This window comes from Lepisosteus platostomus, chromosome 12 (assembly GCF_059453375.1).
Source record: "Lepisosteus platostomus isolate fLepPlt1 chromosome 12, fLepPlt1.hap1, whole genome shotgun sequence".
Classification (NCBI taxonomy): Eukaryota; Metazoa; Chordata; class Actinopteri; order Semionotiformes; family Lepisosteidae; genus Lepisosteus; species Lepisosteus platostomus.
Window position 1 is genome coordinate 44946080 of NC_142622.1, and position 13232 is coordinate 44959311.

The following is a 13232-nucleotide window of genomic DNA, read 5'->3' on the forward strand; positions in this document are numbered from 1 at the left end:
TCCTTCAGCAACCACTTCATATGATACACCTTCAACTATGAATAGGTTTGCTTTAAGCAAAATAATCAAACAGCCCAAATCGGTTTTAAATTCTCAAAAACTCTTTCAATACAGTGTCACATCTTCCTTAAGGTTTGATTTCTTTTCACGCTGACAGCTTTGCGAGACTGTACAACCTATACTGTCATACTCTTACTAACGAAACACTTGGGACACCCTGGAAGCCTGGTCAAAAGTAAAATCCTAAAATCACTGCGATGGTGAAGAAGCCAAAAAGAGCCCCAAGAGCAGATCTACCAGAGGAAGATGGTACCACAGTGACGAAGTGGGTATGCTGTGCCAAGGAGGCCATGCTGATATGTGAAATGCATCCAGACAAGGAAGTCAAAGTGTGGAAAACACTCAATGACAATTGAATCTAGAAAAGTTCACTGTACAACTGCAGCAAGCTAATTCTTGCCACGGTAATTAAGGATTGTCCTTGAAATTCAGAGAGCTTCTAGTGGAGGATACAGACATTTTATCAGTACAACTTTCACTGGATTACCTCAAAATATACTGCACAATCAGTGCTATCAGGTAGCTGTACATTTTTCTCTCAAAGCTAAATAAGAACATTTTACATTTGCAAAAGTTAGTGTATCGGGTGTTGCAAGATTACTCCAACTACAACAGTACTGACTTCAATCGCAGTGGTGCATTTATGTCATACTGCACACACTGCAAAACTAAAGATCTTTAATTGAATTTACCTTTTCGGTGTTAAATTATATACTGTACATTTTTTTCAGAAAAAAACTAATAAGCTTGGCGGATAAATGACATACCGTCTATATACCAGTTGCAAATAAAAATCTAAACGAGTAGTCGGACAATGTATACACAGGTATGGTAAAGAGACCAGCCTGCACCAAAAAACAAAAAGCACAATATCCGTTGCAAATGTGCATAATAGCAATAACAAAAACCACAACTGGACATCCTTTTGCTACTGAACTGGCAGTGGCTGACTTCCTTTTCTCCTTCTGTGATGAATGTGCGATTCAACAGCAGACGCATAGATCTTCAGCCCCACATACAAAGGTCAAAATATAGCAATGAAAGTCACCACAGACAGACTGCACTGCAGAGGAGAAACCCAACGGCTGCTTTCGGCCACTTGTGGAGCGCCCACTCTCTGGTCAGCGAGTGGGGGTGAGGGCCGATGGCCGCTGTCCTCAAGCCTATCCAGGGCTGAGAACACACCTTCTTCTCACCCCTCGGCAGCCCCCTTCTCCTCTCCAGAAGTCTTCCCCTGTTGGCGAGCGCATTCGTTTTCCCTTATTTACTCCAATGTAGCACAACGCCTCGTTAATCTCTACTTGTACTTGTCTTGCAATGAACACCTTCTGGTCAAGGCACCAGTTTTAGTGTGCTACAGATATTCTGGACCTCAACCCAGTGTGTGGTTCGCTGGAGTTGAGCGCGAGTATCTATTTTCGGAGTGCTTTGGAAAATTGCATACCCCTGTGGAAAAAAAGCAATGGAGACAAATGGTATGAGATAAAACAAGCTAATAGCGTCCTCATTATGTAAAAATCTCTAAACAGAGCCCTTACCGTACTTCAGTGGTTTCCACAAACGTGGCCAATTTGTGTTACATAATTATCCTCTAGTCTGTCCCTTTGCAGAATTGTCAGGAAAAGCAGCCCAAGAGGAATTGAATTTCATGCATATCTACAGAATGGCAGGAGCTGATAAGAATTTGCTGCATTTTTTAATAACGATGCAGTCATCTCGAATTACTTCCAATTGTTAGAGAGGAGGAACAGGCTAAAAATGCATTTGAAAAAAAACACAGAAACGATTTTCTAGTTTTTACTGATTACGAAAGGTGAAAAGACACTAAGAATAAACACGCAGCAGATATCACAAACTTACACTGGCAAGGTTAGAGTGGGGGAACTGTGTCAGCAATGCAAGTGACACAAAACAAACTTTTTGACAGAATAAAGATAAATATACAATGTTCTGGCTGTAGAACCGTCTTCAGATATTTCTCCTTTTCCTTAACCTCTGCTTGTTGCTAAGAATGACCGACTATAAAACAGAGCAACTAAATCAAAATCTGCTTGCCTGAAGCTGTGAAAAGTGCAAGAAAATGCTTTTGACATATTTATATTTAATTTACACTAGATAATTTTTTATTCAGTTCAATGGTTAAGAAATGCCATTCTCGTATTTAAGGTGATTTTTATTTAACACCGCCAGCTCGGTGTTTCAGCAGTTAAATAGGCGATTAAGATGCACACGGCAGGTCTTTCTCTGCCTCTCCTTCAGTTTAAGCTTGCCTCCTGGCCAACAGTGAGCATGGCAGACAAATAGAGGTTAATACCGGGCCGAAACGAAGAACGCAAAGAAGGTTGAGCTGTGGCTGCTGGGTATGTGAACTCAGATACAGATGTTGTCGTCTTATCAGCACAAGACTATTGCAAGAGTACGACGCACGCCCCTCCTCTACCCACCTGGCACAACACACATCTGCCGACTGTTTCCAATCAGGCAGGCCTCCATTTCAGAAATCGGGGAGGCACGGATTATAGCAAACACGTGATTTCAGATGAACACGAGTTAAACACAGGTCACACCCTATCCCCTGCCACAAACAGCGAGGGGAGGTACTATACATCACAGTTCTAGTAAAGAGGAAGCTTATGCAAGGAATGTGGATGAGGCACTGCTCAATAAGGAAACAAGTCCCAATTTTCTCCATTTCCAAAGCAATACCAAACCCCTGTGGCTTTCACAAAAACGCATACAGCAATCTCAGTGTAAGCAGCCTTTCTGCCATTTTTCTTTGGTTTCATACTTGTGCAGCAGGTTACATGCACTCACTGACTTAGTCAGTGCCAGTGTTTCATCTGAACAGACAAATAACTAAAGTCACTTACATCTATGGAACGAAACAGAAAAGCCATCACCAGGACTACACCCTTTTAAAATCCCACAAAAAATTCTTTATACTCAAAGCAATCTCATAAACATGTACATGCATAATAAATGTATGCCAACCAGCCCAACTCTGTCAAAAAGCTTTTTTTTTTTAATCTGAAGCTTGATGGCAGTATAATTTGCATGTAATTACACAGAAGCAGAAACTGGCTTTCAAAAAATAATGAAAGTCATATTTCTGACCCAGGGAAAATGTGCACGTTGGGAAAATCAGAAAGGTGGTTCTTTCTGAATCCTTGCTATTCGAAGGTGAATCACTGAAAAACCTGTCTGCTAAAATGCTTTCTGCAAAACAGCTCATTTACGCTCATGGGGTTTGGTGCTACAGTACTTACGACTCCTTGACCAGCAGCTGTTTAAATCGGTTTAGTTTTCAAGAACCTGGTGCTTTGTGCCTTCAATCAGTCTCGCATGCAGGGCTTTCTGTGCTTCACATGTTGAACAGCAGGGTAAGAAAAATGTTTTTGTTGTCCATCTAAAAAGAAATCATTTGAGACAGGAGCCTTTGTGGAAGTGCCGTTGTTTCGAAGAAAAGGGCTGTGGCTGTGGACTGGATAGCTAGTTCCCAGGAGGGCGAAGTTCATACCCAGCTCCTCCAGAGAAATGCCAGGTTCAGACCCGTACTACTCCTGGCTACTAACAACCAAACAAGCTCGCTGAGCCGATTCCCCCCCCTGGTCGTGACCTTTTGGAGGTGCTCCTGCTTTTGCCTCACTTGTTCAACAAAGTTCATTTTAACTCATTCAAACTCCAGGCCAGGGGATATTCCAGAGCATGTTTCAGCCAATTTACTGCACACAGAAATCACTGCAGCCCTTTTCTTCTTCAGGTCATGTCACTTTCACCTTCTGTGGTCTTATTTTCAGTATCATTGTTTGCCTGGACCCAACACTCCCTAGAACAGAAGGGATCTGGATGCTAGGATTTCTCCACCAGATGAGTTAAGTTACAATTTTATTCATCCCGAGTTCTACATTTCTATCACTTTCGTCTTGTCAGCCATTTACTACTGACAGTCATGTCACTGAAACACGAGGAGGACAGTACTGGGGCCTACGTGGAAACACATTCAACACTGGGAACAGGAGGCTCTCTACTTAAAGGTTTTCAACAAACCACCAGTTCTCCAACCTTTGGCGAAAAGCACATTTACACAGCCATTTTCATTCATGACACAATGTTTGTGATCCTGCATTACTGCAGTTATACATTCCTCTAGCCAGACCAGCTCCGAGCCACCCTGTGGGCACAGTCTGAGCAGAAACGGGACTCATGCAAGTACAGCATGCATACATCACACTGCTGAAGCATGCAGCACAGAAGGGGAATGGTATTTGTAAACTACCAGATGAATAAATAAAGTGGTATCAGAGGCTAGCCACACGATACAGCCCTGACAGGAGCTCAGAACATTACAAAAGGAACTGCAGAAAGATTCTCCATAGAACTGCTGAACCCTCTATGCTAAGAATGCACACTGACATTTTGCACTGCACAATTCAAACGTATTTATAAAGCAATAACAAAGCTAATTTACAAATGTCCCAGGGAATTCACTAAAAATACATTATATATTCTTTTGGATTATTAAGCTTTGAAAGTAAATCCATTTGAATAAAGAGCGTGTGTAGTGAAAATGATTAGCATATTATAACAAGGAAATGTAAATTTATAAGCTCAACAGCTGTGCCTCAGAGCTGAAGACTGTAAATTCGGAATTATCTAGACAAGACATAAAAAGATGTTTCAGAAAATGCTGCGCATAATTAACTTTAGTTAAGTACTGAAAAATATCAGTTGCTCAGGTATACACACCACTCACATTGCCAATACCCCATTCATTTGTATGCCTTGTTCACTTGGTTACACGTGATATACAGCCCTCTGTGAATGTGATCATAATTACAGGGCAAGAGAAACCTGTCCCATTGCATCTGGACTCTGTACCCTCAAGGCAATGCTCTCCGACTGCTGCTTTACCACAGATTAAAGGATTTCCTGTGTGGTACATCATGTTTGACAAATGTAGGACACAGAGACAAAATGCAACACCATTCAAATATAGAATCTATATCTTTATTCCCGTGGGTAACTACCTTTAGCAGAAATCAGAAAATGGTACATTTTGTTTCCTCAGGCAATACCGTTGTGTGTTGGTGGGAGGTAGACTACTAAGGTGTGAATAATTCTGCATAAAATGTGCCCACAAAGATAGTGACACCAGGCCAGACTATATTGGGAGCCTCAAATTGGAAAGTAATTTTTTCATTGAAACCTCATTGCATCATCTTTTAAATTTAAACGTTTGGGTTAACTTTCACACCATTTAGTTTCATTTAAGTAATTATCACCTTGTTATAAAAATAAGGCAGTTATTGCTTTATCATCAAACACCTATACATTTGAGAGGATGTTGCAAGTTTTAATTAATTTGATATCTGTTTTAATATTCAGTAACTCTGGCGCACTGGGCACAAAATGCTTATTTAATTTCTAAATGTCTTGTTGGAAAAAATAAATTGCTGGTGCAGTAATGGCCTAGAAACAGAAAGGGGTCTCTTCCTCCAGTTACAGTGCTGTAGCAGCAAAGAATCAACTGCTAAAAATATTTTCAAGGCCTCTACAAAGAAAGTAACAAACATAGAGAACAGATAACGTGATCCTAGGAACGTTCATCACTAATGCTCTTGCGCACTTACTAAACACAACAGCCTCTGTTGTTCTCAAACATTCAACGTACTGTGCATGAGGTAAAGCCAAGATGAAAGTCGATGCAGGTCTTACATTTTCTGTGACCTGGGAGCACCTTTTTAATTTAAGATTAATATCTTCCAACCTATATTGTTTGGGGAAAATATACACACAAATGCGGCAGCAATTTGAATCATGTGCTGTCCTTTAGGAAATGACTTCCTTTGCTGGCCATTCAGTTAACACTGAAAGAAAAAGATGCACATCATAATCAAGGCAGACATTTCCATTTCTCTGGCTGTTTTTACAGCACCACAAACTACTAACTTCCATGTTGATTCCACAATGCCCAGGACAGACAGTTGACATTAGACAGGCCAAAATAAAAGTTTTTTCCATCAAATTCCACATATTCTCTCTGCCAGAAAATGAGTTGGATTGAAAATAACCCACACAGAATGAGAAAAAAAAACATAATAGCCTGCTGTCCACAACCTGTAGCAGTTTAACCAGAAAGCTGCACCCTGCAAGAGCTCACACTGTGCAAAGCAGCATGGCCTTGTCAGGAACATGTCTATCGCATCAGCTGCAGATCACACCACAGCCGGTCACACCTGCTACATCCCTCACACGCTACAGACGGATACAAACTCCAGCCCACCTTGCCCTCGTTTCAGTAAATTTTGTGTTCATCTTAATCCCTAATGATGATTAAGGCAAGGATACCTTCAGCAGCATTTAAAACAAGTAGAAAATTCTTCTCTGTTCTGCTATAAAGAGCCTAAAGCTACACATTCAAACAGTCCCATCTTCACAAAAAAGGCTACCCCATGTGTGGCTCTTACAGAAATCTCAGCTTTTCAATAAAACCTCAAAATCAGAAACATTTTACACTACTTAAGACTCATACAGCCACTGTATCTTTAAATGTCCAAGATGTTGATGTGGGGTTATTATCGGAAAGCTCCAGAAATAACTACAATGAGCAATGCTAACATCTCCCTAACACATAAATGTTGGGAATCAAGGAGGTCAATTGTGAGATATAAGTTTACCACATAGTAGTCACTTGTTCTAGAAGCAATCACCCTTTGTTCTTTTCTGCTTCTCCATCAGCTGAATTGGATCCACCTCGATTATAAATATCCAAGAAGTAAGCTACTGGTCGGGGCGGCTCTAAAGGGCAGCTGGAACGAATTCGATGTAAACAAAGGCTAGATGGCTGCCCTCCAGTCCTCAAACAGACCTGCTCGGTGACACCGGGTTTACAGAGGGGAAAGAGTGAGATGCTGGTTTTGGATTTTCCTGCTGCGCCTCCATGTGATGCTCCTACCTGCGAGTCTTCAGAACTCCTCCACCTCTACTTTGGCTCGCAAGCACGAACCGCTTACAACACAACGCCTCTCTACTCGCGTTAAAACGGCTCTTTCACAGTCCGGAGGGCAATCCTAATAAACATGCCAGAAATGGCCTGATGAATCACGGAGATGCACTCGGAAGGTTGCTATGGACTGTCTGGCTTGTCATTTCCATCACAATCCCTTCAGTGGCAATAACATGCAGAGGCAGTTAGCTTGTGTTGTGTAATAATTGTATTTTTACCACAACTATTAACTACTTTGGCTCATAAATCTCACCCATTCAGCAGAAGTTGAATAGAGAAAGCAAACGGAAACTGCAGAATGAGCCATTCATAATGTGCTGTTTGGCTGAATGTTTTTCACAGTTAATGGCTGTAACATGTAATCACCCCCATGTTCTACCTGCTGAAGTTATAGCCACAAGCACAGGCTGAAACACGTTTTTAAAACAGACAGCTGCACATGGCTTTTGTGGATATGTTTCTTGTTCAGAAAATAATGTCCAGAACATTTGGGCGGCTTAAAGTTGCATAATATCTGTTCCATATAAATTGACAGATCCTTTTAATGTTAAAGGCTGTCATGATTCAAGTTCGGTGGGGGGTCATTTTGGAACATGGCCCTCTAATACTGGCAGCTTGTGTCTGGCTTTCAATACCACTTTCAGAGGGGAAAAAGGTTATAAACTCTCAATGGCAACCAATGATACAGCTACAGCAGTAACAAAACGCAGAAACTTCCAAGAAAATTATAATTTAAAGAAAAAGGTCTGCTGCATGTACAGGTGACAAATGGTCTCAATGCTTCTGTTTTCTATAATAGTCTGCATTTTTGCTTCTAATTAAATACCACCTACGCCACACTATTGCATGAATTATTACAAACTTATTTCAATAAACTCAAATATAGGGTTTTGTCATCTAAAAACCTGTGATAATAAATATTTAAAGGGTTACTGAAATCCCAAATCTTATTTAACTGCTGCATCTTAAGGTTGAAACCCCATCCCATCTTCCTTTAAAACCGCAAACAGGCAAAGCACAACCTGCTGCTTTACCCCTGGGCAACAAGAGGGCGGGCATGAGCACGAGGAGAGCACTTACTCCTTGCAGTCGCGGGACACGTGCGATGGTACTGTGTACTTGCAGTCCATGATCATGGTGAGAGTCTCGCTGTCATTTGCTTCCTGGAATGGAGGCTGCCCACATACTAACATGAAAAGAATCACTCCCAAGCTCCAGATATCTGCAGAAAGACAAGAAGAAAACATGTCATCCCGTGGCTCTGCAACGTTCAGGGTCAGGATTCTGAGCCATCCAGCTACTGCTTTCAAGTCTGTACATGGCGATTCATTCTTAAAGTGCACATAGAAAAGAAAAGAAATTGTTTGTTTATATAAATTGAAGCGGAGGCAGGAAGTAGCTGATGACATTAGTTCTGGTTCCTTCAGAGCTGGAATTAAGTGACGACGATGAGCTATTTATAAAGGGCAGAAGGAAAAGAAACCCTACAGCATGGTTTCAAAAACAACCTTTTTAAAGAGTCTGATCTAAAAGGAAAGCATATTAAAACTCAATGTCAACAGAGAAAACAGTCAATGTGTTAGAGCAATGTGTCAACTTCAATGCTAACCAGAACCATTCTAAGTACATAATTATTCCTTATGTTTCTGTAATGTTTTTCATTCCAAAGTCTCCCCAAGTGCTTGACACGTTGGACACTGCACCAGCAGCCCACGACACAACAGGTCTCCCTCTCCACCGAACAGTCAAACATTTTATTTACTGACGAGGCTTCACACTTTGGAGATGCATTGCAGTCCAGATGATGAGTATGGCCTTGAAAATAGGAAGCAGAGAAACCATTCATTTATTGCTTTAAAACTAAAACCTGAAGACAAACCGTGCCAAACGTGAAGAGACTCAGCGGGTGGTCTGTTTTGTGAACCAGACCGCCATATCTTAACAAATCGCCTAATTATAAAATCAATTTAAAGGTTTGAAATGTGTTTGTAGAAAATACATCTAAGCTAAACTTCCGATCTAAAACCTTGTTGTACACCTGCCCTGAGAGTATCTTCCAGAATGTACTGGAATCACCTGCATCTTTTCCCACTGTCAGCCCGCAGCACAAAGAGTCGGACTGTGGACCGATCCAGTTCTCGTTAAACATTAACTCGTTTAATAATTAATAAAAAATTCTGAAACTGCATAAATGGTCAGAGTGTTAGCTATGATTTACCGAATCCAACTGTGTACTGTGCACACTTTATTTATATGTCATGTCATTTGCCAAACCGCTTTATACCATACGGTGTCGTGGGAAGCCGGAGCGCAAGGCAGGGGACACCCTGGAGGGGGCGCCAGTCCATCGCAGGGCCAGTGCAAGCCAGTCACACATGGGGACAATTTGGAGGCCACGGTAAAGTCCGAGGGGGGAATTTGGCCCGGACACTGGGATAACTCCCTACTCTTCTCGAGAATTGCCTGGGGATCTTTAATGACCCCTGAGAGTCAGGACCTCAGATTAATGTCTCATCGGAAAGACGGACTTGATTTATATGATTGAGAACAATTAAATCCCTGAACACTTCATGTGTGTTTTAATTACAACATGCACGTATAGCACTGTTGTGGTCAAAACAGATTAAAAAAAATCCTTGAACAGAAGAATAACTAAGAATGAGGATAACAGACGTTGAAAGATCAAGTCCCTTTCTTTCTACTACTAGAGAGGAGTTTGTTTTTTACTCCACCCCATGCAATTGCATTAGAAATCTTCCCTGCAGACTCCAGCTAATGCCGGCTCCCTATCTCGCGCAGGCAGGACACTTAACTCATCAGGAGGCAAGCTTCAATCTCAGCTCTGCAGCTGCTGCCGGACTACCAATGTGTCAAGCTGCCTGCTGGGAAAAGCCACAGCATGGAGAAGGAACACGCAGGGTGGGTGCTGTTTCCTCTCCATTATATCAAAGCCAGAGGCAAAGGGAGAGAGAAGCAGGTCCAGTATGCTTCACCATGCAGCAGGAGTTCCTATGGAGCAAGACTCCCCAAGGAAACAGCCTTTTTTTCCTTTTGTACTTCAGCACACCTGCTGTGCAGTAGAATGCAATCCATCTGCAAACTAATTATTTTAATAAACTGATAAACCCTTAAGGTGCCCAGCATGTTTCCTCTCCCCCACCAATCAAAAGCTTGGAAACTAAAATTCCCCAAGCAAGGTTTTCCAGCTTAGCGATATCATAGCTTCTGCAGTTGCACCACAGAACAGTCAGGAATTGTAACTAGGACACTGTAAAGAAGGGGTCACAAATGTAATCAATTTAGTGTCTGGTCTTCACTACTTTTACTTTTTCGCTTATCTTCACCAAATTCATGCCAAAGCAAAGCTGCAAACAGATCTCAGTGTAGGAAGGAAAACAGCAATACCCTACAATGAACAACACGTATTTGCAAAGGAGTTTGCAAGCCCTTTAAAAAGGGCTGCTATGCAGTTCGGGCACTGGGTCCAGCTTTAACACCTGCCTCTGTAAAAACACATACTTTCTAAATCAAGAATAAAAGAATCCAGTGTCTATTTGCTACTTTGTGCAGTGAAACAAAACCTATTTCTCCCCAGCAGCTAGAAAGGATAACAGCAACTGTACATGCAGCTCAAAATGGTACCTTTTAGTGTCAGCACAGAGAACAAACTGAAGAAAAAGGCTACAGAATAGCTAGCTAGACATTTTAAAATTAGTAAAACGTAAAACAAACTGTGCACAGCTACAAAAGAACTGCGATGTGATTTTTCCTGGTCTTTTCATGGCCTGTCTAGTGAATGGCCCAATGTACTGCTTCTCTCCCCCCATGACAGACTCTCCAACCAGCTATGACCAATGGACTGGTGTACAATACTGATCCGCCCTGACGACCTGCTCTTAAACATCTTAAAACATGGCTAACTTGAAATCTGAAAGGACTTACTATGCATGTTTGAAGTTTGAAGACCCTTAGCAAACAATGAGGTCATTTACAAACTGATCATTCTGTCTGCAAACATTAAGGGCCTAATAAAAGGGAAGATTGTCAAGAAATGTGTACAGGTATTAGACACAAAAATGGATAATGCATTTACACTACAGACTTCATAAAATGCATGTTTTCCACCCATGCTCTGTTTTGGAGCATTTGGCAAAAAATTCTTTCAATATTGCCTATAATATCAATAAACTCTATCCCCTTTTGTGCTGCTGCACTAACAACTATACAGGGCTTTTGCAATGACTGTATTCATCCCCAGGCTGAATAAGGACAAATGAGGATTGACTACAATGCTCTGAACAGAGCATGGAGCTATTACCTGATTAAAGCTTATAACTCAGCTCTGCAACCCTAGTTTTTCCACCCGTGCTACAGAGATAGCGCCTCTGAAAGCACGACACTATCGGCAGTGTGAGCAAGTGTCAACCGCAGCACACCTTGTACCTAGAGCAAAGAATATCACTGAGATTGCGCCAACGACCCGCTGCATAAAACAATGGGAAACAACGGTTGAAATAAAGGTTAGAACTGCAAACTAGGATACAATTTGCAAAACACAAAACAAAATTGACATGAATGACATGGTTCTGTTTTTGTGCTATGAAGCTGTCCTGCACCGGGAACGGTCTCCCCTTCGTGTCTCTGATTAATGCTGGGACACTGGGCTGCAAGCGACGCTCGGCCATTCAGGATGCGGAAGAACAGAGCTGCCAGCCCTGGTGCTCTGGCTAAGCTCAACCCCCCAGCGAGGCAACGCTCTGCCTGTCCACCTGCCCTGCAGGGGAGTGGGAGTGCACGGCGCTAGGACTCCCTTCCTGAAGGCTGGCTGGGGGGAAAGAGTATGCATTTCTGCAGCCATACTGGAACGAAACACCCTTTTCACCCTGACAACACCGTCAGCTGCAGGGGACTGTTCAAGTGGTATTTATTCCTCAGTAACAATTGCCCCGAGTCGCTTACTGACCACATTCGCTCACCATCTGATCTCAAGCACCGGGGCCTTATGACAGCAAGTGGCAGAGACATCAATTCCAGATGCTTGCTGGCCACATGGCCTTCATCCAAGTTCTTGTGCTCTGAAGTACTCTTTCAAAAGGTCACACTCATTTAAAGACTGAATCCCCCCCCCCCTTCAAGATAAGCAGCAATTTAAAGATGGTTAAAGAGCTAACCATCAATCTGCACTCCCAAAGACAACCCAAAAACCCATCCAATCAGGACCACTGTCTGCCAAGACTGCCTCTGCCGGACTGCACACGGGCCCGAAGGTGTGTCCTCACTTCAGGTCCATAAAGCAGCTAATAAACAGCTGAACTCTGTAGGACAAATTTGACTCTGTAGTTGGACTGCTATTGTATCCTACTGTCTACTTATTCTTATCATACAATTAAATGTAAAACAAAGGAAAAGGCAGCATTCTTCAAACTGTTAACCTCTACAGCAGATTTTTCTATGGATATAAACAGAACAATTGCAGTAGCAACAATGTTGAGCGATATATTTCACCAGGAAGTGGACGATAAGTTATTGCTCTCACAAAAACTGTAAAGCAGTAGTATGTACAGTAGTACAGTAGGATGAGTTCTTTGAAAATAAAACTGTACACTGAAAACATATATAACAAAAAAACAGATGCAACACCTTGCTCCTCAAAGCCAGGATGTAAAAGACGCGTTAATGCAAAATGATTCATATCAGGAGATATGTAACAACATTCATGTGACCCCTACTGGGAGAGATGACTGATTAATTATTGAACACTGTGGAAAATGAGAGCACGTTCAAAGCCAATTTAATCACATGAAGCAGGAAGGCAGAGGACTTCTGGTAACCAGGATTACACACATGGGACTGAGTGACAGAGGTAACGAACCTATCGCCTGAAACCTGACAGAAGACTGAAGAAATTAAACAGTTTCCTTCACCTTCTCTTCAGATTCATCGCTTCTAAAGGCATAATAGCATAAAGTATAAACACAGATGCACTACCGTCTCAGAAGTGCAAATGAGACACATCGCCTCTTTTTGCAAACAAACCACAGACCCCAGTGCCTCCTCAGAGATGTTTTGCAGGTTCTGTGATATTACATCTTCTCACATCTTTTCATCTGAAAGTCAGAGGAAACGAAACCAAGACAAGACTTGCAGAAGGCAATTCTGATAATGT

General features: G+C 41.9%; 1 protein-coding gene across 2 annotated transcripts in view; it reads right to left on the bottom strand.

Moving 5' to 3' along the window:
• The window catches only part of snrka (SNF related kinase a), a 44327-nt gene that overhangs the window by 9657 nt on the left and 21438 nt on the right, over positions 1 to 13232 (bottom strand). For both annotated transcript variants that reach the window (XM_088602234.1, XM_088602235.1), the window contains exon 3: positions 8147 to 8288. In XM_088602234.1, coding sequence (XP_088458360.1) covers positions 8147 to 8288 — 142 coding nt within the window. The remainder of the gene's footprint in view (positions 1 to 8146; positions 8289 to 13232) is intronic.